The sequence below is a fragment of the Lemur catta genome, chromosome 7 (genome assembly GCF_020740605.2).
Source record: "Lemur catta isolate mLemCat1 chromosome 7, mLemCat1.pri, whole genome shotgun sequence".
In the NCBI taxonomy this organism is placed as follows: domain Eukaryota; kingdom Metazoa; phylum Chordata; class Mammalia; order Primates; family Lemuridae; genus Lemur; species Lemur catta.
The window spans coordinates 15,147,556-15,172,757 of NC_059134.1; the positions used below are offsets into that span (position 1 = coordinate 15,147,556).

General features: G+C 51.1%; 1 protein-coding gene across 1 annotated transcript in view; it reads right to left on the bottom strand.

Moving 5' to 3' along the window:
- Positions 1-24,603, bottom strand: part of ST14 (ST14 transmembrane serine protease matriptase) — a 40,482-nt gene extending 15,879 nt beyond the window's left edge. Inside the window, exons 1-7 of the mRNA XM_045555678.1 lie at positions 24,406-24,603; positions 3,664-3,823; positions 3,266-3,393; positions 2,969-3,039; positions 1,634-1,791; positions 1,401-1,436; positions 897-1,137 (exon numbers count right to left, since the gene is read on the bottom strand). Of these exons, the coding sequence (XP_045411634.1) occupies positions 897-1,137; positions 1,401-1,436; positions 1,634-1,791; positions 2,969-3,039; positions 3,266-3,393; positions 3,664-3,823; positions 24,406-24,486 (875 nt within the window). The 5' untranslated portion in view covers positions 24,487-24,603. The remainder of the gene's footprint in view (positions 1-896; positions 1,138-1,400; positions 1,437-1,633; positions 1,792-2,968; positions 3,040-3,265; positions 3,394-3,663; positions 3,824-24,405) is intronic.
- Positions 24,604-25,202: the final 599 nt, after the last annotated feature.

Here is a 25,202-nt window from a genome sequence, read left to right on the forward strand (position 1 = left end):
GCAGCTCACCCCCCACCCGCAGCACCGCCCAGAGGGCCCCACCTGTGCTTGGGGGTTCACCTCGGCGCCCCACCCCCTCAGCATCTATGTAAATCATGCTCTTTTATTTTCTGTAATTCTGGGGCTTTGGCATCTGGGGCCTTGCTGACTTTTCATCTGCAAACAACCGATCCAGGGCCCACCCCACCCCCACCTCCTCTACCAAGATCTCACACTCAGGCCCACTATTCCTTCCCCAGATCATCCAGGGCCAGGTACTGGACAAGGAGAGACAGCCCCTGTGTTCCACAGCCCTCTGACATTACCCAAATGAGCCAGTCCTAAGCCTGTTTTCATCTGCCTTGTCCTGCCTTTCCCGCATAAACCATAATAAAGGCTCTTGCCCACATTTTCCCCTCACTCCCGCTGCCTCCCCACCAACCCTGGTGCTTCCCCGGGTGGCCCGAGTGCCAGCTGTGCCATGCTGTGCCCCGCCCCTTCTCTTTAAACTGTGAGTAACAAACTGCCTCTTCAACAGCAGTCATCCCCTGATCTGTTGGCCTTACGATACCTGAATAATAATAAAACCCACACTTTACAATTGTGGGCTGCCCTGTCTCTCTGGCAGTTAAAGCAGCACACCCTGGTCACAATGGATTTGTCACCTAGAGACCAGTGGGCCTTCCCACCCTTCCCAAAGCTGAGGAAATCACTTTGCAGACACTTGACTGGAGCTCATGCTGAGGGTCACAGCACATCTGCCCCTGTTGCCTGGAAGTCTGGCAGTGGCCCGTGGCCAAGAGTCATACACTGTATCCCAAACCTACGCTGCAATTTGTTCCGGAGGCTGGCCCCAGCAGAGGCAGCTGCTCACCTCCCACAGCCCCCCACCCCCACCCCGCTCTCTGCATACTCACTGCACCAGGGCGTGGGGCTCCATGGGGCTCAGGGTGTCATACACCCTCACCAGGTCACTGCCATACTGGTCGCAGGATGCGACGTCAAAGCTGCGGAAGGTGAGGCTCAGCACCGAGTCGGCATCCCCCCGCAGGACCCACTGACAGCGGGCACGAGCTGGGTAGGGGCTGTCGGGGAAGCCGGGCGTGGTGAAGCGAGTCAGCTCCCCGCTGCTGGTGTGCAGGGCAAAGCTGCAGCTGTCTGTGCAGGAGACAGGGAGCAGGGTGTGGGTGCGAGCTGGGGACCGACCTCGAGACCCAGCGGGGTGTACCCCAGACCTGGCCCTTCTGAGACATCCCAGGCTGCCCAGGACCTTGGGAGACCAAGAAGGGGGCTTCTCAGCAGGGCCTGGAAGAGGCGGAGGGATCAGTACCATGTGACTTCTGGGGACAACCTGGCTCAAGGACGTCTGGCCACATCCCCCCTCCCCTCCATCCACAGGAGGAAAAGGGCATGATACGTACCGTCCTGGGTCCTCTGTACTGTTCTGGGGTCAGAGGCTGAGAATAAGAGGGAGAATGAGGTCTTTACTGATAGGCTCTATTTCCTTATTCCTGCTTCCTTATTGCGGTTAGGGAGGTGCCCGGCCGGCACGCAGTCTTCGCTGCACGGCACCGGCTCTGGGCGCGTTGATTCCCCCGCAATGGTCCAGGGCCCAGCCCCGCTCCACCTGCCCACCCGGGCCACCCCGACTCACGGAAGGCCACCACCGAGGTCAGCACGAAGGAGTGCCGGGACCGCGCACGTGGCGGCAGCGTGACCACGCGCTCCTCCGCCATGGCGCGCTGCGCGTCCTCCACCAGGTGCGGCGGGATTCTGAACTCCGACCAGTAGTAGGCGATGACGCTGCCCTCGCTGCGGGGACAGCCGCGGGCCTGAGACGCGGGGCTCCGGGCACCGCCTCCCGCCCGCTTCCCGCACGCTTCCCGCACGCTCTCCGGGGCCGGCCTGGGGCGGACGCAGCCCGACCGACCGGCCGCCCCCCTCTCCTGCGCGCCCGCCCTCCCGGCCCACGCAGAGCTCTCGGCCTCACAGCCAACCAGACGGAATCGGGGGCCAGCTTGGGCTCAGCACTGAGGAAAACACAACACACATGGAGTTTGGCCACTAGCGTGGGCACACCGACTATCACCTTCTTGCGCCTGTTTTCTGATCTGGGAAAGGGGAAAGGAATGCCCCCTGCCACGCGGCATTCCTAGGGATTCAGCTGAACATGCAACATAAAAAGTACTTTGGGAATGAGGTCTATAAGAGGAAAAAAAAAAAAAGGAAAGGGAGGGAAAAAAAGTATGTTTGAAAACTGCCCAAGTACAGAAAATGTGAGGACTCACTGAAGCCTGCGTGAGCACCCCAAGCCCCCCCAAACCCACACTTGTAAAAGTAACTACTAAGCACCGCCATTACTGGCAGTGTGCAAGCACTCCACATGCCTTTGGGCACCTCATCTCTGCAACACTGCTACAGGCACCCCTGCCTGGAGGAAGAAGAGTCAAGCTGCTAAGTAACTTGCAGGGCCGGGCGCGGTGGCTCACGCCTGTAATCCTACAACTCTGGGAGGCCGAGGCAGGAGGATCACTTGAGCTCTCAGGAGTTCGAGACCAGCCCACGCAAGAGCGAGACCCGTCTCTACTAAAAATAGAAAGAAATTATATGGACAGCTAAAAATATATATAGAAAAATTAGCCGGGCATGGTGGCACATGCCTGAGGTCCCAGCTACTCGAGAGGCTGAGGCAGGAGGATTGCTTGAGCCCAGGAGTTTGAGGTTGCTGTGAGCGAGGCTGACACCACGACACTCTAACCGGGGCAACAGAGTAAGACTCTGTCTCAAAAAAAAAAATAAAATAAAGAGGAAAAAAAAAAAAAAGTAACTTGCAGGAAGGACAGAACAAGGACCTGCCATGGCTCTCCAAGCGAGGACTTCCAGCTTCCTCCCCTGGGGTCAGAAGACATTTTGGCACACACACTGCACCCCAATCCCACTCCCAGACAGGCCAGGGACCATCCCACCCAGCCTCTGCCCCTGCACTCACCTGAAGGCAGTCACTGCAGACTCCTTGTAGTAGGGGCCCAGGGCAGGGTCTCTGCTGTATAACAGCTTCAGCTGAGGAAGGAGAGCAGCGTCACAGCAGGTCACAGCAGGCCTGAGAGAGGCAATGACCCCTGGCCCAAACCCAGGCGGCTCCCTCCCATCCTGAGACTTGGGCCCCCTTCCTAGGTCAGCCCCCATCTCGGGGACCTGGGAACAAAGGTGTCTTTTCTGCCCAGTGGACTGGGGGTGCCAGAGCAGGCAGCAAGGGCAGAGCTCCCTGTCCAGGGCTTGGACTCACCGCTTCCTTCACCTTGTTGGCCAGGTTTATAAACTCAGTGGAGTTGGAGTTCTCATAGGCATCCAGAAAGTTCTCGTTTGTGATCCTCAGGTAGCCATTGAAGACCATCTGGACCCGCATATTCCGGTCTGTGCCAGACCAGAAGGAGCAAGGTAGGGGAAGTGGCATCACCCCGCCTGTCCCGCACCGGCCACATCTCCCCTCAGCTCCCTGGGGGAGTGAATGCCCAGAGGGGGCCAGTGGCTCGAAAGAGCCCGGGGAGACGGCACCCTAGACCCCCTCACCCACCCCCTGCACTCCCTCCTGTCCACAGTAGGTGGCTCTGGGTCTGTCCACTGACAGGAGGGACAGCCATTCCCACATTGCCCTCTCTAGAGCCAGCCCCGAGCTTTACTCACACTGAAAGTGCCACACCAGCAAGCCAACTGTGAGCGAAACCACGACAAGGCCGAACAACACGGCCACCAGCACTACCCAGCGCCTCGGGCCGCGCTTCTCCACCTTCTTGGCGTTGTTGACTGGCAAGAACTCCACGCCTTCCTCAAAGCCATTCATGTTCTGAACAGAGAGAGGCACTGAGACTCAGACACCCTCACCCGACAGCCTCCCAGCCCTGTTCGGGGAAGGACGTTTAGGTTTTGTGAGGTCTGGCTTGGAGACAGAAGCAAGGGCTTGGATGAGAAGAGGGCTTCCCCCAGGAGTGCAGGGCAGCCACGTGCACCCCGGCATGCTTTGGAGGAACTCCAGGGCCAGCCTTCCTGACCACACGTCCCAGTGTGCGGACAGCGCCAGGGGAGAATCACTTAAGAATTGTTAGTTTAAATTAAAATGCAACGAAGGGCTGTCTAAACCCAGTCATGGAGATCTCCCCTTAGGTGAGTCATCGTGGGCACAGGTGGACGCCAGCAGGGAGAGTGGCCCCAGCCCAGGGCCATGGCCAGCAACCATGAGCAGACTTCTAAGGGCAGCCCCCTCCAGCAGATGCAGCCCCTGCCAGATTCTGTCCCTACCACTGCCTAGGCCAGGAGCCTGAGGGCGGCATGTCAACTGCACACCCTACCCAGTGGCCTTGCCCTGCCAATGTTTAACCAGCCAAAAGTGAAACAGCAGTAAACCCAGGCAGTTCTGCAGTACTGTCGTGAAACAAATTGCTCTACGTTTAACCTTAGGCGCCCAGTCCAGGACCTCAAGGTGAAATGACAGGGCCAGGCCTCTCTGCTGGAATCCACACCCATGCTCAGACCCAAGAGAGTAAAAGCAAACAGACAGGTGACAAACAGGATAGCAGCTTACCTGGGCTCCTCCCTGCCGGGAGTGTCCAGGGTGAGAGGAGCCTAGATACAGGGGGGATGGTGGGTGTCCACCGAGCCCAGTGAGAGAGAGGCAAATGTTTCTACCCCTAGCACACTATCTGACCACCCTGAATCTTGGACAGGTGTTGTGGGCCTGCACTGTGGTGCCTTAGGTTTAACCACCTCAAACCCACTCCAGTAGGGCTTACAATGAAAGCAATGGCCCCAACCCCAAATTCCACAGATATCACCACTTTTTAACTATTTCCTCATAACTCTATATTTAATGAGTTGTGAAGTTCCTTATAACTCTATATTATATGCTTGAACTGACATTTCTTGATGTATCACATTTACACATTATCTATTAACTCATTGCTATAAAAGATTCTCTCTGCTCCAGACACTTTAGGATAGTTGTATCTCCAATTTTAGTTTCCTAATTGGCTATATTTGTGACTTTATCTATTAACACACATGGAAACACACCCTAGAGGCAACCACTTAAAATGCTTTCCAGCTGCCTGTTCTGGAACTTGTCCCCGTATTTCTAAATAATATGTCAATACCACTATCTCTTGATTCATCTATTTAGAATATCATCAACTGACTTCCTATTCGATAATGTGGATTTTAATGTCCTTCCTTCCCTTTTCTGCCATATCCTCCTAATAGTTAAAGGACCAAAGTTTTAAAAAATTATAGCCATACTGTATGTTTTCATTATTTTCATAATTAGACCGTGAAAATATTGCTCATTATTATGTTTACTTTCCTGTATAATTTGTTTTTCCTGCTGCAAATTTTCATGTACTTGGATTTCTTTTTAACATACACTCAAATCTTTACATATAATCTAAGAGTTCTATAATACTCTTCTCAATCTTCTACATATAAAATCTATCAAATAACTTATTTCATTTTTTTCCTGGGGGCCTCCCTCCCAGAGCTCTCTGTCCTTTCTCATAGCGGTTGTGTGGAACTTCTTTTACCATTTCTCTGGGAATTTCCTCAATCTCCTTCTGTGTTAAAACCCCTATTTCCTGGATTCCATGTCTTCATCACTCTTGGTTTACTTCATTTTGGTGGAACACATACTTCAGTAGCTTTCTGAGAAGGAAATTATTTGATACTTTGCATGTTTCTGAAAATACCTTAATTCTACATGCACATTTGTTGATAGTTTGGCTGGGTATAGAACTATAGGTTTAAAATAATTTTCACTTAGAATTCTGGAGGCTCCACTGTTTTTTAGCTTCTAATTTTGCTTTTGAGAAATATGGTAGTATAATCCATTGTCTTTTATTTATAACTTTATCTTTCTTTCAGGGATGTGCTTTGAATTGGGCCTTTAAATTTCATTATGCTCAGCTCACCACATGCCCTTTGAATTTGGAAACACAATGTATCTTTCAGTCTAGGAAACTTTCTGGTTTTATTTCTTAGATTATGTCCTCTCCTTTACTTTCTCTGGTCTACCTTTCTTCAGTCCTTATTATATTTATCCTCTACTTATCCTTTCTTTATACTATCCATCTTATTATTTTAACCTTTCTATTGTGTTTTTCATTTTTTGCTATGAAAATTTTAATTTCCAAAAGTTTTCTTATTTGAATTTAGCTCTTTTATGGCATCTTGTATTTGTTTCATGGGTGCAAAAATCTTCTTGTCTTTATATTTCTATTGTACCTTTTCTCTTCCCTGTTGAAGGCTCTCCTCAAATGCCTGAGGATCCTTGGTGGTTCATTTTTATTTAGGAATGCACTCCTAAAGGCTGTTTGGGAGCTCTGTGTGCGTGTGGCTTGCCACAGGTAGGGCACAAGTGGCTATTGAGACCTTTTATACTGGGCACTCCTAACTCTTAGGCTATGTATACCTTTCTCTGGGTTTAATTGCTCCAGAGAATAACTTTCTAACCTCCTGGCTGGAGTGATTTAAACCCAGCCACTAGCATTCAGGAACCTGTAGGAGAATAGACCCATTCCCCTTCTTGGCACTCCTCACTACAGCCTTCCTTTGTTCTAGGATCCTAAAGTCCACCTGTTCTCTGAGTCCATCTCTCCAGACTATTCCTCCCATTCCCTGGGGGGGATCTAGAGGGGTAGTTGTCTTTTTGCTTGGGGCAGAGGTGGGGATTTGGGAATTTCTAACAATGCCATTCCTTGTCTCACCTCTATCTTCTATAACACCTAAGCCCAATTCCTGAGCCTGGCAGAGAAGGGGACATTACCAAAGAAATACCAAATGGATAGTTCCAAGAGCTGAAGACAGGCGTAAGTCTTCAGATTAAAGAGCTCACTGAATGGTGAGAAAGATAAATGAGAAGGGACACATAACTAAACAGACCGTATCCTGATGAAATTTCAGAACTTCAAGGACAAAGAGCAGATTCTCTACAACTCTGTCTTATTTTTTCTCTCATATTTTACATTTCTTCATCATTACATTCTATTCTGAAAAAAATTTTGACTTACTTCTGCAAACCTTCTACTGAATTTTTTACTTAATTTTCATTGAGGTATCATTAGCACAAAATAAACTGTATACATTTAAAGTACACAATTTTGGGCATCTATATACACCCATGAAACCATCACCACAATGAAGGCAATGAACATATCTGGCACCTTCAGAAGTTTCCTCCTGGTCACCCCTGCCTGTTCCTCTCTGATTTCCTGTCCCCAAGCAACGACATAACTGCTTCCTGTCATAAAGATTAGTCTGCTTTTTCTAGAAATTTATGTAAATGGAATTATATAGAGTGTATTCTTTTTTGCTTGGCCTCTTATACTCAGCAGAATTGAGACTCATCCAAGTTACTGCATGTATCAATGGTGCATTCCTATTACCGAATAGTATCCCACTGTATGGATATATAACAATTTGTTTACCTGTTTACATGATGAGGAACATTTGGGTTATTTCCAGTTTGGGGCAACTACAAATAAGCTGCTATAAATATTCCTGTCCAAGTCTTTGTGTTGTCATACTACTAATAAACCAATGAAAATTTAAACTAAAAAACCACTATTAGCAATAGTGTCAGGCTGGTGCAGTGGCTCACACCTGTAATCCTAGCACTTTGGGAGTCTGAGGCAGGAGGATTCCTTGAGGCCAAGAGTTTGAGACCAGCCTGATCAAGAATGAGACCCCCATCTCTACAAAAAATAGAAAAATTAGCTGGGCATGGTGGCGTGAGCCTGTAGTCCCAGCTACTTAGGAGGCTGAGGCAGGAGGATCGCTTGAGCCCAGGAGTTTGAGGTTGCAGTGAGCTATGATGACACCACTGCACTCTCGCCCGGGTGACAGAGCGAGACATTATCTCAAAATAAATAAATAAATAAAATAATGTTAGACCGGGCACTGTGGCTCACGCCTATAATCCCAGCACTTTGGGAGGCTTAGGTGAGAGGATAGCTTGAGCCCAGAGTTCAAGACCAGCCTGAACAACACAGTGAGACCCCACCTGTACAAAAAATAAAAATTAGAAAAATCAGCCAGGTGTGCTGGCATGCACCTGTAATCCTAGCCACTTGGGAGGCTGAGGCAGGAGAATCCCTTGAGCCCAGAATTGGAGGCTCCAGTGACCTGTGATCACTCCACTGCACTCCAGCCTGGGTGACAGTGCAAGGCTTTGTCTCAAAGAAAACAAACAAAAAATAGTGTCAAAAATATGAAATAATTGGGGGTAAATCTGACAAAAATGTACAAAACCTGTACACTGAAAAATACAAAACATTGCTGAGAGGGATTTTAAAAGACCTAAATAAATTAAGCAATATATGATGTTCATGGATTAGAAGACTCAACATTGTTGAAATGTCCGTTCTCCTTGAGTTTGTCTATAGACTCAATGCAATCTTCAATGTAGGCTTTTTATATTAAACGAAACTAAGGCCAGGTGTGGTGACTCACGCCTGTAATCCTAGCACTCTGGGAGGCCAAGGCAGGAGGATCACTTGAGCTCTCAGGAGTTCGAGATCAGCCTGAGCAAGAGCAAGACCCCATCTCTACTAAAAATAGAAAAATTAGCTGGGCATCGTGGCATGCACCTGTAGTCCCAACTATTTCGGAAGCTGAGGCAGGAGGATTGCTTGAGCCCAGGAGTTTGAGGTTGCTGTGAGCTAGGCTGACACCACAGCACTCTACTCAGGGCAACAGAGTGAGCCTGTGTCTCAAACAGAAAAAAAAGAAAAAAACAACTAACCAGCTGACTCTGAAATTCATATGGAAATGCAAAGGACCTTGAAAAAGAAAAACAAAATTGGAATCACATGACCTGATTTCAAGACATTATAAATGCAATGATTTTTTAAATTTTGAAAATCATTTATTTCATTTCCAAGAGTGATTTTTTTTTTTTTTTTTTGACGGTCTCTGTCACCCTGGGTAGAGTGCAGTGGCATCAGCCTAGCTCACAGCAACCTCAAACTCCTGGGCTCAAGTGATCCTCCTGCCTCAGTTTCCATGTAGCTGGGACTACAGGCATGTGCCACCACACCCGCTTAATTTTTTCTATTTTTAGTAGAGATGGGGTCTTGCTCTTGATTGGGGTTCAGGCTGGTCTCGAACTCCTGAGCTCAAGAGATCCTGCCACCTCAGCCTCCCAGAGTGCTAGGATTACAGGTGGGAGAAATGTTTTATTTTTGATGGTTACCTGTTTGAGAGGCCTTTTCTTGTTTTCTGAATGCACTACCTTCTTGCTCTTTCTTAGGACTAGATTTTTATTAGGGTATCTTTGGAACTTTGCCTTTCTCTTTTAGGCTGTAGGTTTTCTTTAGATGTTTGATGTTGCTTGATCGTCTAATCATATTTAAGAATGAGAAAACAGAACGGCTTCAGCTGAAAACTCTGAACAGACTGTGGGTGTATAAGAAATGTAACAAAATAATAATTTATTATGTTTAGATGTATTTCCAATTTATAGAGTGAGTTCACAACTATTTTCTTATTTAATCCTCACAGGTACCCTGCAAATCATTCAAGCCTCTCTGGTGCTATCACCCATTGTACAGCGAAGGGAGAAATGACGGTTTTGCAAGGTCACCCAGCTCTCGGTGGCAGATCCAGGATTGGATACTGGTTTTCTGCCTCCCGGTGTGGTCGGCTTCCCACAATCCAGGGAGTGAGGATTCATGGAAATGGAAAAGCAAGCAGAGGCTCCCACAGTAAGGGGGAAGGAGCCGGGAGCATGGACAGTGGACCCCGGGGGCCACCCAGGCTGCTGCGGAGACAGGCTGTGGGCAGTGGTGCCGGCTCAGTGCAGGGCCTGGGTCCTCCCTGAAGTGTGAGTTCTGTGGCTTCAATCAGCCCAGAAGTGCTGTTTAATCAGTAACTAGACTGCTCCTTTTATAACCCTAGCTCTTGGCTCATTTTCAGGCATAATAGAGATCATCTTGTGTGTCCTTGTCATTTTACTGATAAGAAAACTGAGGCTGAGAGAGAGGAAGTAGCCTGTCCAAGGTTAGTGAAGTCAGCAAAGCAGCAAAGCTGAGACAAGAGCCAAGCTCTTCCAACAACTTTCAGGCACACACGTGGTCAGCCCCAGAGACCAGTGCAGGGAGCGTGAGGGAGAGGAAGGGAGAAGGGGTTTCAGGGAGTTCCCACCACCCTGCTCTAACTACACACTTAACAGTCTCTCTAGGCCACAGAGCCAGCGCAAGAGAGACTGAGCCTGTGCCTACGTTTGCCTCTCCTATCTCTTTCTTACAAGCAAACACCTCTGCAGGTGCACATACACAGAGAGTGCTGTGAAGCCAGGTGCTTGCATAGCGCACACATAGGTACAGGCCACATGACCATCATGGCCTCCTCCCATCTGCCAGCTCTAGTTAGATCCTGGCCAGGAACATAGCACAGCTCCAGGCCACTCAGACAAGGGAGCAAGGAATGACTTCCAGGAGGGTGGATGGGAAATAAAGGGCTTGGGGTATGCACTGGGCAGAGATCCTGGAGGGATAAAGGGAGAACCCACTGGGCAGGTTGTAGGGACCAGATCAGATACTGCCATTCCCACCCAGCTTCCTGGAGGGAGAGGGGGTCAGGCCCAGGAATCCAGAAAGAAATTGCAGAAGCCCCGGAGCGTATCATATTTTCTGTTGTTTGAAGCATGCTAGTGCAAGTGTTATGCATCCTCCCCAAGGCCAGGGCTTGTCTTAAAAAAAAAAAAACTGATTTACAGAGGGCCAAATAAAAGATACGTTGTATTTGATAATATAAGAAAGATAATTCAGTCAACCTACGCCCATTAAGTGAGAAACTCACCGGGGCCAAAACCTAAATGCTGAGCTAACAAACCTCTGTCTGAGTCAACCAGCGAATCCTCCCACTGAGAGAAACTCTGTCCCCAGGTGCACACTCATGGGCCTGTCACCGGATGCAAACTGTCCAGCGCCCACAACCCACTGGCTCTGAGGACCAGTAGATCCAAAGCCGGAACTTGCCATTGGTAGCGCAGAGCGTGGTCCTTGTTAGAGAACAGCAACACTGTTCTGTCTACACTTCTAAACAGCAAAAACACTACTGACTATCCACAAATCCACACAAGATTCCAATCAGCTGGGGAAAATACCAAATCTTCATGCCAGACTCTCTTTTAAAGATTGCTCCTCATTTGGCTACGGTTGGGTATGGTCTGCTGGGCATGCAGGGGGTGAACCTGGAAACCTGAAGAGGTCACTCAGAGTCCCTGGGAGTGACCATGAAGGGCAGTCAGACGACACCAGGTAACCTGCTCCTGCTGCTGAAGATCAGGGTCAAGAGGCAGAGGTGATGCCACTGGCTGGGACACAGGTGTGCTGCTCAGACTGACATGAGGACAAGGGTGGCCGGATGTGTGTGCCAATGATTTGTGGCAGACACTGTTCACTTATACATTCAGTGACTCAGTGTACCCACTCACCGGATGGGACAAATTTCAATTCCATGATGTCAGCACCACCACCGGGGTCCTGAAAACCATAAACTATCCCTGCGATTGTTTACGCAGGAATGGAAAGTACAGCCTGGGCATCTGCGATGGCTTTCTGAGGAAGAAGGGACTCTGGCACAGCGAAGACGCTTTCCTTTGCAAGGGGAAAGCCCAAGCCAGCACAACCTCGAGGCCACTCCCTGCCGGCCAGCTCTGGCTAGATCCTGGCCAGAGTCCCCAGAAAAAAGGCATGGCTCAAGGCCGCCTCAGAGGACACAGTGAGGAATGACGATCCAAAGACAAACACTATATTTCTCATCTGGGCAATGCTGAACTGAGGTAGATACCAGAAAGGTCTTTCTTCATCAAGGTGCTGATTCTAAAAAGGGCCCGTCTTCTGCTAGGAGGGGCCCACAGAGAGGGGCTCTCGCCAGTGAGACACCAGCAGGCTCACTGCAGGCTCCCGAGCGCAGGGACTGCGCCCAACCCGCCAGAGCCCTGCACAGGGCCTAATCCAGAGAGGACACTTGATTGCTCACCAAGGAATGATGAGAAGGGAAAAGAAGCCTACGCTGGAATCCTCCCACCACTCTCCATCCAGGGGCAACTGATCTCTCAAGAAGCCAGATTCTCAAGAAACCCACGAGAGCCTACAGTTCCCACTGAGCACACCCCCAGCGTCTCCCAGACTTGCCTGGTCATGAAAAATAACAATAAAAAATAAACTAGGCCGGGCACGGTGGCTCAGCCTGTAATCCTAGCACTCTGGGAGGCCGAGGCGGGTGGATCGCTCGAGGTCAGGAGTTCGAGACCAGCCTGAGCGAGACCCCGTCTCTACTAAAAATAGAAAGAAATTATCTGGACAACTAAAAATATATATAGAAAAAATTAGCCGGGCATGGTGGCGCATGCCTGTAGTCCCAGCTACTCGGGAGGCTGAGGCAGGAGGATTGGTTAAGCCCAGGAGTTTGAGGTTGCTGTGAGCTAGGCTGACGCCGTGGCACTCTAGCCTAGGCAACAGAGCGAGACTCTGTCTCAAAAAAAAATAAAAATAAAAATAAATAAAAATAAACTAAGACAAACATAGTGCTCGTTCAGCATCCCGCCGTCCACCCCCTCTCCCGGGAGAATGAAGCAGTCTGTCTGGAGCGGGGCCTGGGATCTGGAGGTTTTTAACAAGTGCCCCAGGTCATTCTTGGGAACCTGAAAGTTTGAGAAACTCCGCCTACCACTTCCAGGAGGCTCCCACTTCCCTCACCAGAGTTTCAGCTGATCTATTTTAAGTAACCACCTGGGGACCCTCCCACAATTAGTTACAAGCATCTTCCCAGAAGTCCCTGAGGCTGTCACCAGTTTCCTCCTTAACATACACTACACTCCGGCTCCTCCGCAGGCCTGGCTGATGGTGGACTCCCTACGCCCCAACCTTCTCACCCTTTCCCTTTGACCTGTCCTCAGCTGACCTGCCAGAAAGAGCGGCTGGAAATGGGTGGGGCTGCGGGGCCCCAAGGAGGATGCAGAATTATCTGTCAGTCTGTAACCCCAGCCCATCAGGGGAACAAAAAGCTGACCCACAGCCAATACTCCCACTGAAGGAAGTAAACCCAAAGCCTCCACACCTGGTCAGAGCATGAAGGAAAGTCCCCCAGGGCCCTGACTCACCGATGGGCACTTTGTCAACACACAGAAACCCAGTGGTTCTCTGCCTGCGAGCAGCCGGCTCCTGCAGGTTTCGAGCCATGTCCTGTCCCCAACTCCCAGCACTGCCCAGGGCCCTGCCCACACAGCCATGGGACCAGGAGCCACACACACCTGCAACAAGACCCCTGAGAGGGCCAAGAACAGACTTGGGAGGACTCCCTGACACAAGTCTCTTCTTTCCCCTTTCGGGGTGTGGGGCATGTAACCAAATGAGGGGTTGGGGCTGAGGCCCCTGAGCCACTGGGGACAAATACTTCTCACCATGCCTCAGTTTCCCCCTCTGAAAAGTGGGTTAATAACCCCTTATGGCATTCTAAGTAGGACTGTTACAGAGCATAATTAGCTAATTCCTGCTTAATGACAGGGGCTAACACACTGTCTCCCTTTGATTTTGATTTCTCCACCCACCCAACCATCCGTGCCCAAAGCCAGGCAGCTCCATTCCTTCCTCTGCTCTAGTGGAGCAGCTGGAGTTCAAGTGCAAACATTAAAACAAAATGAAAAACCTTAGCAGCACAAGACTCAGGTGTGGGCCTCAAAGGCCAGGCAGGAGAAGAGCTGCCAGGTCTTCCCAGGAGCCCAGGGTGGCCACGGCCAGCCCACAACCATGGGCTCCCTGTCAGTCTGCCCTGACCCAAGGTACCAGGGGGGCCTGCGCTCCCATCCCCCTTCCCTGCAGCCCCTCCTTCCACTGAGGACACAAGGACTGGCCTCAGGGGGACAGAAGAAAGCTGGCCAGGCCCTCCCCACCCACTCGCACCCTACAGGTGATTATCCAGCAAGGCCAGGTGCTGGCCAGTGGCACCTCAAATTTCTAGTCATTTCTAAAAATGTTTCTTGAAACAATGAAAACCTTATTTCAAATGCAATTTTATGCAGGACCTCAAAATAATAAAACAATCAACATGGAGTCCTAAGCTTGAAGAAGCAAAACCCAGAGAACCTCTGGGTCATTCCTTAAGACAATGTCCCAAAGACTGTGACAGGGGATTCAAAACCCCTGACTGAGAGAGTGCCTCACCCAGACCCAGGCGACCATCAGAAGCGTCTGGCCACAGGGCCTCCCCCCACTCCTTCCTCGGTCCCACATGGCCACAACACAGCCATTACTTGGGGACATCTTTGTGCCATGTAAGGCATTTTCAATAAATATCATCTCTAATTCTTACAACTAGTTTTCATTTCAGGTGAGAAGATGGGTTAAAAGAGGGCAACATCAAAAACCCAGGTAGCTACAACGAAGCAGAGCTGAATCTCAGACTCGAATCTGACTCCAAAGCTGGGGTCGTTCTCTCGGGCGCTCTGCTGCTTCTCCTGGGGAGGGGCTCGCAGCCATTACCACCCCTACCCTGCAATGTTGCAGATAAGCAAACTGACGCTCAGAGAGATTAACCAACCGCCTTCAGGAACGCTCTGCAGTTCCAGCAATCCCACTTCTGGGTATTTATCCAAAGGAACCGACATTAGGATCTGGAGGAGATGTCTGCACCCCATATTCACTGCAGCATTATTCACAGTAGCCAAGATGTGTAAGTAATCTATTTGTAAATAATCAGTACATGAATGACCAAAATGTGGCATATATATACAATAAGAGATCTTATATTAAATGTTCTCTCATCTCAGCCTCCCGAGTAGCTGGGACTACAGGCACATGCCACCATGCCTGGCTAATTTTTTTTTTTCAGAGATGGGGTCTTTCTATATTGCCCAGGTTGGTCTTGAATTCCTGGCCTCAAGCAATCCTCCTAAAGTGCTGGATTACTGGTATGAGCTACCGTGCCTGGCCTGGAACACTGCAAAACTCTACTACAAAATCCACTTCCTGGGCCCAAGAGACTGGCCTTATTGTACCCACCAATGTGTACGGATTCCCACCCCTTCAACATTGGTCTGGGGGCATTGGGTCCCCCCAACTCTGTCCTTGCCTCCAGCCAGGATGCCCCAAGCCTGTCAGGAGCCAGGAGGTGGGTCCCACCCTGCCCACTTAGAATAGCTGGGCCCCTCCCACCACCTCCCGAACAGAACACTGCCTACCCTCGAGCACATAGGCCAAGGCTGGGCCCCTCCAGGAACCCTCCCTGGACCACTCCAAGCCACAGAACTTTCTCCCTGGGGCCTCCCCTCCTTTCTGACTTGTACCATCCACTTGGCATCCATGACACCCCACTGCCACCCTGGGTAGACCTCCCAATCCTGGGTGGTCAGGGTGCCCCAGTTTTGTCTTCCTACTGCTTCTCTCCCTCCCCCTTAATTGACTGACTGAACATCTTCTCCCCCCATGGCCATACTTAGGGAGCCTCCGCAGGGCAGCCTCCCCACAACCTCCTCCTCCAGGTGCCCACCTCACCCTGGAAGGGGAAAGAATACTCAGTCCATACCCCAGGGTTCTGCTGACAGCCCCACAATCCCTCAGATCTGGCCTGGCCACCCACTGACCTCAGGTCCCATAGAGAGTGAACTCTGCTTGGTCTCTTCCTCTCCTGGTCCCGGATCAGTGCCCAGCCCAGCCCACCAGGACACAACCTCTTTTGCTAATTCCAGCAGAGAATTCCATCTCTGGCTCTCTGATTCCTCTCAGTTTGCACCGGCCCGTCCTTATTTGCCAAAGACCCCCTTCCCCACCCAGCCAACCCACCTTCCTCCGGCGCAAGTCACCAGACCCGGAGCAGCAGACAACCAGGCAGATCCCGGAAACTACACAAGAGAAACGAGAGGTGCAGCCAGCACCACATAACCTCTTTGCATTCATTTTCTCGACTTTTCTCACCTTCTAATATCGTGGGCCAGTGTGCTTTTTATTATCGAAATATTTATTGACCTAGTTGTACATTTCCATGTAGTTGTGCGGAGTTTTTTAAAAATTTCAAAATCTTAAGGGGGGGACAAATGTTATTGATTACATGGATCGCCTCTGTAATGCCTGAGTCACAGCTGTAAGTGTGCCCATCACCCAGACAGTGTTCACTGTCCCACGCAGTTGTAAGAAATTATACCAAGAGATCCCTCGTACACTTTGCCCAGCCTCCCCCAACAGTGGCAACACTTCATACAACATATTACAATTCCACAACATTGATATAATCCACTGACCCCATTCAGATTTCCCATTTATCTGTGCTAATGCGTGTATGGGAGTATTAAGTTCCACGGATGTCCTCACGGGGCAGACCCCCACAGGCAGCATCACAGTCAGCATCAAACAGCTCGGACACAGCATCCCTGCGGTGGCTTTCATAACCACGCCCACCTCCCCCCTGTCCTCTAACCCTTCAGCTCTGCAACCACTAATCTGTCCTCCATTTCTAACATCGTGTCACTTCCAAAATGCTACATAAATAAATCATACAGTATGGATGGCACCATTGGCTTCTTTTACTGCACAAGGTTCCCTGGAGAATCATTCAAGTTGTTGCATCTACCGAGTTTGTCCCTTTTTGCTGCTGAGTAGAATTCCATGGTATGTAAGTACCACAGTTTGTTTCTGCCTTAGTGGGCCCAGGGATCTGCAGGAGTTAGCAGAAATGCCCCAGGCCTGCCTGCAGCCTCCTAGAATTGGCAAGGTTCTGAAAGGCCTCTTCCCGCCTCGGGCTCCGGCATGTTAATGAACTACAAACCTAAGAACATGTGGGACAAATGAGGAGGCCCTGCCCCAGGGGAGGGCGCCTGGAGGCCCCTGTCCACCAGTACAAAGCAGAGTCTCTCCCGGTGGAATCACAGGACGGGAGCCAGGTGGGAAGTGCCTTGGAACCAGATTCTTAGGGCTGGGACACATTTTAGAGGGTGCTCCACTTCCTATCCTCCTCCCAGGGCCATTCTTCCTGGGGGAAACATAATAGTGTCTTCATTTAGTGCCAGTATTAGCAAGTTCTTCCTTCCACAAGGTGTGACCAGCATGGCAATAACCTCTGCACTGATCAGCACTGCAACAGAACCAGTCTGATTTCCCCAGCTCAGGAGATACTCCGGTGAGAAATACTCATGGGCTCTCTTGGTCTGCTCTTCCTCCGGCTAAACGTGCTCAATTCCTCCAACCATTCAAACAAAATATTTCCTAAACTTCTGGCCACCTGATTCAACCCCACCAATAATCATATTCCCGCGAAGGCAAGGTTTTCAGAATTCAACAGCATAACCCCCAAGACACCTGGTTGGCGTGGCCTTGCAGGGCCGACTGCCAGTTCCCTCCCTGAGCCTGTTTGCTCTTTTTCCATTAGCTGTCCAATAACGCATTCAAGTAGCACACGCAAACAATAAGAGGGAAAAAACAAGAATGATATATTCACTTGACGAAAGCTTATGCAGTAATCATAAATGGTTTTTCGGCCGGGCGCGGTGGCTCACGCCTGTCATACTGGCACTCTGGGAGGCCGAGGCGGGTGGATCGCTCAAGGTCAGGAGTTCAAGACCAGCCTGAGCGAGAGCGAGACCCCGTCTCTACTAAAAATAGAAATAAATTATCTGGCCAACTAAAAATATATATACAAAAAAAAATCAGCCGGGCATGGTGGCGCATGCCTGTAGTCCCAGCTACTCGGGAGGCTGAGGCAGGAGGATCGCTTAAGCCCAGGAGTCTGAGGTTGCTGTGAGCTAGGCTGACACCACGGCACTCACTCTAGCCCGGGCAACAAAGTGACACTCTGTCTCAAAAAAAAAAAAAAATGGTTTTTCAAAGAGTAGGTGATAGCAAGGAAAAACAAAGATAGAATCTTAAATGGAAAAAAAAGCCCCAAAGTATATGGTTACTCCTGTTCCTCAAAACTCAGCTCAGGCATCTGCTCTGAGAAAGTCCCAGGAGAGACCCCTTCCCCACGACACCCTCCCTCCCAGCCTCACCAGATGGGGGAGGGGAGGACGTGCCTTTGCTCCACAGGCCTAGCACGGGTTAAGGCAATTATTAATTAATTAATTACAACCAGGTCTTTACCGGCAGAATGGAATTACACTGTGACTCCATCTGAGGGAGAGTGTGTACACACAAACATTAGTACACGCACAGACTTGTGGGAGAGTATGAGCCCAACTATTTATAGGGGCTATAAAATCTGAGGGAGAGAATTTTAAAGGAGTTTCACCTTTTACTCTGTACATTTCTATATTGTTTGACTTCAAAAAAAAAACTTCCTAACTTTTGTAATCAGAAAAAAAAATCAACTTTTTTTTTAGAAAACTTGCATAGGAAATACCAAATTGTTAAAATGCCTCTGTATGGGTATTTTTCCCCACTTTTTTTTTTTTGAGATGGGGTCTCACTATGTTGCCCAGGCTGGTTTGGAACTCCTGGGCTCAAGCGATCCTCCCACCTCAGCCTCCACGAGCCACCACACCTGACATTTTCCCCCATTTTTAAATTCTTACTACTCATCTGAGTTGGCCAAATGTTTTTTAAATCTGTATATATTAGCCTTTTATAATAATTTAAAAAGGTATAACCAAATAAAAATATGGAGGGAGAAACTTACTTTAGACTTTTTAGGCAGCCACATTATATGCCTGGCCTTCACTGGGATTGCTGTCAACTCAAAATTCTGGATCTCCCGTGGTGGTGCACGGCCCCTCACGCCTTGACCACAGGAGGGCGGGGGTTTCTGTATCCACTGTTGAGCGTGGTGGTGCGGTGAGCACAACACTTACTCCTGACCCAGATGGACACGTTCTGTTCATTGTAGCCTATCATGGAGACTGTCCAGATCTTTCTGACTCACAATTAAGTCATCCAAGGTATCAGCCTTGCCCTCCCAGCAGGGTTTCATCTACAAAGCTGATAGGCAAATGCTCCCAGTCCTCACCTGAGCTGTTACTATGTAAGAAAAGGCACAGAACCCAAGGGGTGAGGAGACACAAACCTACCAGACCTTTGATCCTCCAGCCCCCAGGCCTCCGCCATGCCCAGCAGATAGGAGGCTGATACCACACCTCGCCCAGGACACAAATGGTGCATGCAGGACAACAACAAACTAGATAAAACTTAGGCATATAGTAAGGAGTGGAAAGAGGCCTGGGAAATGGAAACAACATGATTTGTTGGCTTGGGTGGGTGAATTATTTTTTATTTTATAATTTCTATCATGCTTTTTCATCACACGTGCAATAACGAAGCTACATTCGTTTAAAGCCTTGTTGAAATCACATCTCCAGGTGTGCTCCTGGTCCACCAGTTAACTAACCTCATCAAAAGAGGAAACCAGATGAGTCCGGTGTGAGACGTTTGCTGCGCACTCGTGCTGGCGCCTGGCGAGCGCCACTTCCTTTTTTATGCGCTCACAACACTCTGTTTAATGATGTGTTCTAGTCATTGTCTTTGGAATAAAATTTTATAATGGCATTGTGGTTAAGATCATAGGCTTTGAAGTCACCCAGATCTAGGTCTGAATTCTTGCTCTACCTCTTACTGCCTTTCAGCCATTACACGAACCCTTTGAGCCTCGGTATTCTCATCTCTAAACTAGGCATTTTTCCCCACATAGCTACTGGGAGGATAAAGTGAGGTAATGAATTGAGGTGTGCATTTTCAGTGAAAGGAAGAAGAAATGACTGTGACCACAGTCTCCTGCACCTTTTCACCATCCCCATCCCCCACCTCAGCATCATCCACGGGGGACAACGGGAGACAAAGGGTCCAAAATGTTGGCCAGTTAGCCACCATCATGGGTTTGGAAGAAAACCCCAAGATACTGCTAAGCTCAGAAGAGGCAAATTCTGAAATTATGAGTGCCTGAGATAGAATTTTTAGTAGAGACTTGCTTGTAGAAAAGTCCTTAACAAACGGAAAAGGACAATCGCTGCCCCTGAGCTCTGAGCAAACCCCAAACACATTTCTCACAGCCGCCACAGTGAGAACCCTGAAAAGCTCAGGTGTTCCCGTTCCTACACTGCTAAATGGCTTTCATAATTTAGTCCCACGCATCTCAGAAACATGCCAAGAAGAGAAGTCTAGCTTCTTACCCAAATCAAACGAATACTTAAGCTTAGAGTCCATTCTCGCCCAAGCCCCTTGGCCTGACAGCCCTGTTTGGCATGTAACAGTCCAGATAGGTTACAGCAGAGCCAGACTACCTGGGTTCCTTCCATCCAGATTTCAATACTGTTTTGCTCTTGGACAAGTTACTTGGCCTCTCTGTGTGCTCCATTTTCCTCACTTATAAAAGGGTAATAATTATGATAATACTTCTAAAAGGGGTAACACATGGTACATGCTTAACAAATGCTAGTGATAATTAGTATTAGTGATTATTTATATTCTAGACCAGCAGTCCCCAACCTTTTTGGCACCAGGGACAGGTTTCATAGAAGACAATTTTTCCACAGACAGCAGGGGTTGGCAGAGCTAGGCGGTGATGTGAGTGGTGGGGAGCAGCTGTAAATACAGACGAAGCTGCCCTCCTTGCCCACTCACCCGCCGCTCACCTCCTGCTGTGCAAACTGGTTCCTAACAGGCCCCAGACTGGCACCAGTCTGAGACCCGGGGGTTGGGGACCACAGTTCTAGACACTCCAACAACCATGTACACAATATCAGAAGCAACATTATCTTTGGGAGCTGAGCTTCCTGAGGGCTCTGTTATATTCTCCCTCCTGTTCCAAAAACAGACCTCTCTTAGGAGAGACATGAGCCAACAGTCTGGGCAAAACCACAGACCAGAGAAGGAAACGACATCAGGGAACTCCAGGACCGCAGCGTTATGAGTGACAGAAGCCACTGGCCAAGTGGGGGGAAGGAGCCGAGACTGGTTCTCCTTCTGCAGCCTGTGAACAGGTGACCTGGGCATCTTACCCACAGAAGCAGCCATCAAGCTGGAGTTGTCTTCTCCCATTGCTCAGTCTTCCCATTTCCTAAATGAGGGTGGTGAGTGTGCAGGCGTTGCCAGGGCCAAGGTGGAGGGAAGAGTCTGCACAGCCCCCTGGAGAAGGCAGGCTCTGGTCCCCTCGCACCTGTGAGCCCCGACCCACAGAACAATCCTAGTTCCCTGCTGGTGTCCACCTCCCCTACGCTGTCCCTCACCTGCTGCACACACTCCCAGAGCGTGCTCAGGAGAACAAAGCAGGAAGTTCTCTAAAGTTTTATTTTCTATGGTGGGTTGGGGTGGGGAAGGGAGGGAGAAAGGGCTGAGCAGCCGCACACATTTTCTTTTCATAGAAGGTTCTTTCTCCTAGAAGCGGGCTAAAGGGAGGGGAATGAAAACCAGAAGGCCATAGGAAGAGGCATTGTTCCCCTGTGTTCGGCAGGGCCCCACTGACAACCTGGGTTCTCAGCCTCTTGATGTGCATCCTACCGATACCGTATCACCTTCCTGTTGGTCTTGAGCCTTTTCCAACTCACAAACTCAAACTGCATGACTCGAACACCACGCGGCAACTTACAACTTTCATGCAAAGTATCCCTTTTAATCCTTGCAACAAACCTGGAACATACATGTCATCCCCATTTTATAGCCACAGAAACCGAGGCTTAGAGGGATTAGTTAACATCTCCGCGATCATGTGGCTAGACAGCAGCAGCGCCAGGCTGGGCTCCGTGGTGGACACTCCAGCCGCTGTGTCACAGATGCCTCCTGCCCCAATTCACCTTCCCTCCCCCTTCCAGCCTGGGTTAGAGATCCCCCTCCTAAGTGCCCACCCTGGGCTTATCCAGAATCTAGTACTCAAGGCTCAGAATTTAACTCCCTGTATCCCACACTCCACTGGGTGGTCCCGAGGGCAAGGGTGTGCGACTGGGGTCTTCCTCACCGCTATTTCCCAGCACCCAGCACATGCCCAATCTGGTGGGGACCTATTAGATATTTGTTACGTGACTAAATGAACAAGTGAATGATTGACTAATCAGCAAAGAGATGACTCTCTGCAGAGCCAGGGTTGTACAGCTCAGACCCCAGACATCTGATTTGGACCTCACAACATCTCATTTTCCAACCCTAGTCTCCGATGCCTGCAGGATGCTGAGTCTTACCTGGGCCTATCGTAACCTGAGAAGGAACCAATGGATGTCAAGGCAACTTTACAGTCACCACCAAACATCAACAGAGATCAAGGCGCTCATCAAGGGAGGCTTCCCGGTTCTCATTAATGGCCCTAACAATGGTATCTGTACACCTGCTCCATGCAGGCAGGGCTCACACAGTCCCCTGACACAGCACCATGCATCAGCGCCCCAGAGGCCATTAGAGCACTTGATGGGAACAGTGCGGACAGGGCAGGGGCCAGTCACAGACAGGGACCACCAAACAAGGATGCAGCAGTGGAAGCTGACTCTGGGGTCCGGCATGACCTGAGCCAGGCTCAGCTGACACAGACAGCAAACCCAGGGACAGCAGCTGCACCTCCTGTTGAGGGAATGAGACCTCAATTGCAGACCCTGCCAGGTGATCCCAGGGAATGAGACTTCTGCTGAGGCTCAGCTGGGGAGGAATATGCACAGAAATGAAAAAAAGCTTTGGCTCCTTTTGTCTGGGTTCACGGCCACACATCTAACTGGCACGTGTCTCTCAGTTTCACTCTCAAGGCCGTAAGTTCCTTAAGGGAAACAACCACGTCTTATTGGTCTTTGGGGGCCCTTTTTTCAGCCATGCCTGGCCCAGCACTAGGTACCGGTTGGTTCCGTGAACATCAGTGGGAGAAAAGATAGAGTGTGCCACGGGAAGGAACTGCAAACTCACAGGTGGAAGGAGCAGCCCAGTGGCGTGGAAGAGGGATGAGCTTCCCAGGACAGAAGGGAATGAGCAGGGGCCAAAGGGAGACAGAAGGGAGGGCTCCTGGCTGACAAGAGAAGTCAGCCAAGAGGGGAGTCCACCGAGGAGCGTGAGGTGAACCCCAGCCTGCATCACACAGAGAGGAGGCTGGGCTGAGGCTTCAGGGAGACCAGCTCCCCCAGCATCTCAGCAGGAGTCCCAGAAAGGGAAGTCAAGAAGAACTAACTTGGAGGGAGGGGAGAAAAACAGCCCTGAAATAACAAACACCGAATAGCATGCTGTCTGCTGAGTAGGCAGGAGCCTGTAGAGCCCCAAGGATTCACAAACACTGCAATCGCAGAAAGGAAGAGAAGGTGAATCTGCCTCATAGCAGGGCAGAGGCATAGCCAGGGACTAGGGCCCGGCTGAGAAAACAACACTGCCGGCCCCAGTTGCTCCTTGTGGTGGGGGTAGTAGCCATAACTGCCCCAGAACCCGGTCTTCTGCAGGTCCTAAGTCAGGATGCTGCTTGGAAGAAAGGAATCCATTTGAGATGGCACCAAAATCTAGCCTGACATGAGAGCAATGGCAGAGGTTATGGGACCCTGGAACACCTGGGAGAAAGTGAGGCCCGCAGGGCAGGCCCATCGTGAGCAGAGGAGCAAAGTTTCCTTCCCAAACAGCCCCTCTCGCCGCCCGCCCTCACCTCCTGTGCTCTGGCCTTCCAGAAACCTGGGGTCCCTGCTGCACAGAGAGGGAACAGGCTAGGCTGCTGGTCACACCTGGGCACTGCCCCCTAAGTGTGTCCTTCAACAGCGACTAACAACGCATTCCCAACTCCGAACACTAAGATGTAATATTTTTGAGATCTTTTAATAGGTCTTTCATTGTTCTTTCTGCCAAAAAAGAGCTTCCTGCTTCAGTATCATCCAAAAGGCTCAAGACACATGTCCCCGCATTCCTTCCCACACAGCCACCTTCCCGGAGGGCTCCATCCCCTCTTGGAGAAGCCCAGGCTGCAATGGTCCCAAAGTGCCTTTTAACCAGGAAGGAAAAAAACAAAACAAAACCGAAGTCCCGCAGAGGCCAAGAATGCCTGAGACCCCAAAACCCTCAAAGCCCCACTTCCGCCCAAATCACCCCAACGCCAAATCACCGTACAAATTACCCAACTCCGCCCCCCCGCGCCCCGGTTCCTCCCAGATGCGCACCAGTAATAGCCCGAAAGTAATGAAGGGACCGAGACGGAGCCCCTTTTCCTTTTCGAGTCAGGGAAAGCATGGAGGGGGCAGGAGGGCAGGAGGAGCTCTTCGGCGCCTCCAAGCCCTGGGGCTTCCCGCCTCCGTCGCGGGGGCGCGCGGCAGGTGCGGTACCAAAGGTCCGGCCGGCCCCGCCCGGCCGCCGGCGGCCCGGCACCCGCCTAACAGGAAATTCCACCTGTGCGCCCAGCGCCCGGGCCACCAACGGGCGCAGGAGTGGGGCTCGGCCGAGACCGAGCGCCGCGCTGCAGGGCTGGGGGCGCGGGGAGTCCGGGTCTCGGCGTCCGCCCCCCGGGGCCCCGGCCCTCGCCCACCTCCTTCCGCGAGCTGTACTTGAGTCCCCCGCCGAAGTCCATCGAGTCCCCTCGGCCCTTGCGGGCGCGATCGTTCCGCATGGCTCCAGTGGCCGCTCGTGGTCTCAGAGGCGCGGTGCCAGCGCACGACCGGCTCCCATGGCCCGCGGCCTCGGGGCGCGCGGCGCGCGGCGGGCAGAGAGCGGGGCAGGCCCAGCGCGCCCGGCCGGCGGCGGCGGTGGCTCTCACTCCCCCCGGCCGGCGCAGGTAGTTTCAGGGTGTGGCCTCCCGGGCCCGCCCCGCCCCCGACCCGCGGAGGCCCCTCCCCCGGGCGAAGGCCGAGGAGAAGGCGCCGCCCGAAGGTGAGCGAGCGCGGAGGGGCGGCCGCTCGATGGGTGGCGACCGAGGAACTAACAGGACCGCGGCGACTGTCCCCTCCCCCACTCTTCCGCTCCCGCGAGGGGCCCTTTCCCCGGGAGGGGGACCTTCCGTCGGCTCCTTGATGCCAGCCACCTTTTCTGTCTCTTCCTCATGCATCTTCTCTCTCTCCCCGCTGGATCTTTCACCTCGGTCACTTTGCTGCACGACTTCTCTCAATTCTGACCCCTCCAGGACCAGCCCGACCCCGAACGGCCCCCGACCAGCCTCGACGTCAGGCCACAGCGCCCCTTTCCTCCCCACCCCCACCCCCGTTTTCCCGTGGCGGTAGCTGCCGCTCCTTCTCGTTGGGACGCGCTTGCCGTGGCCTGCGACCTGCGCTCCCTGGGCAGGTCCCCGAGGTCTGCGTGGCGCGACGGAATGCCCCCTTAGCCGTTCTC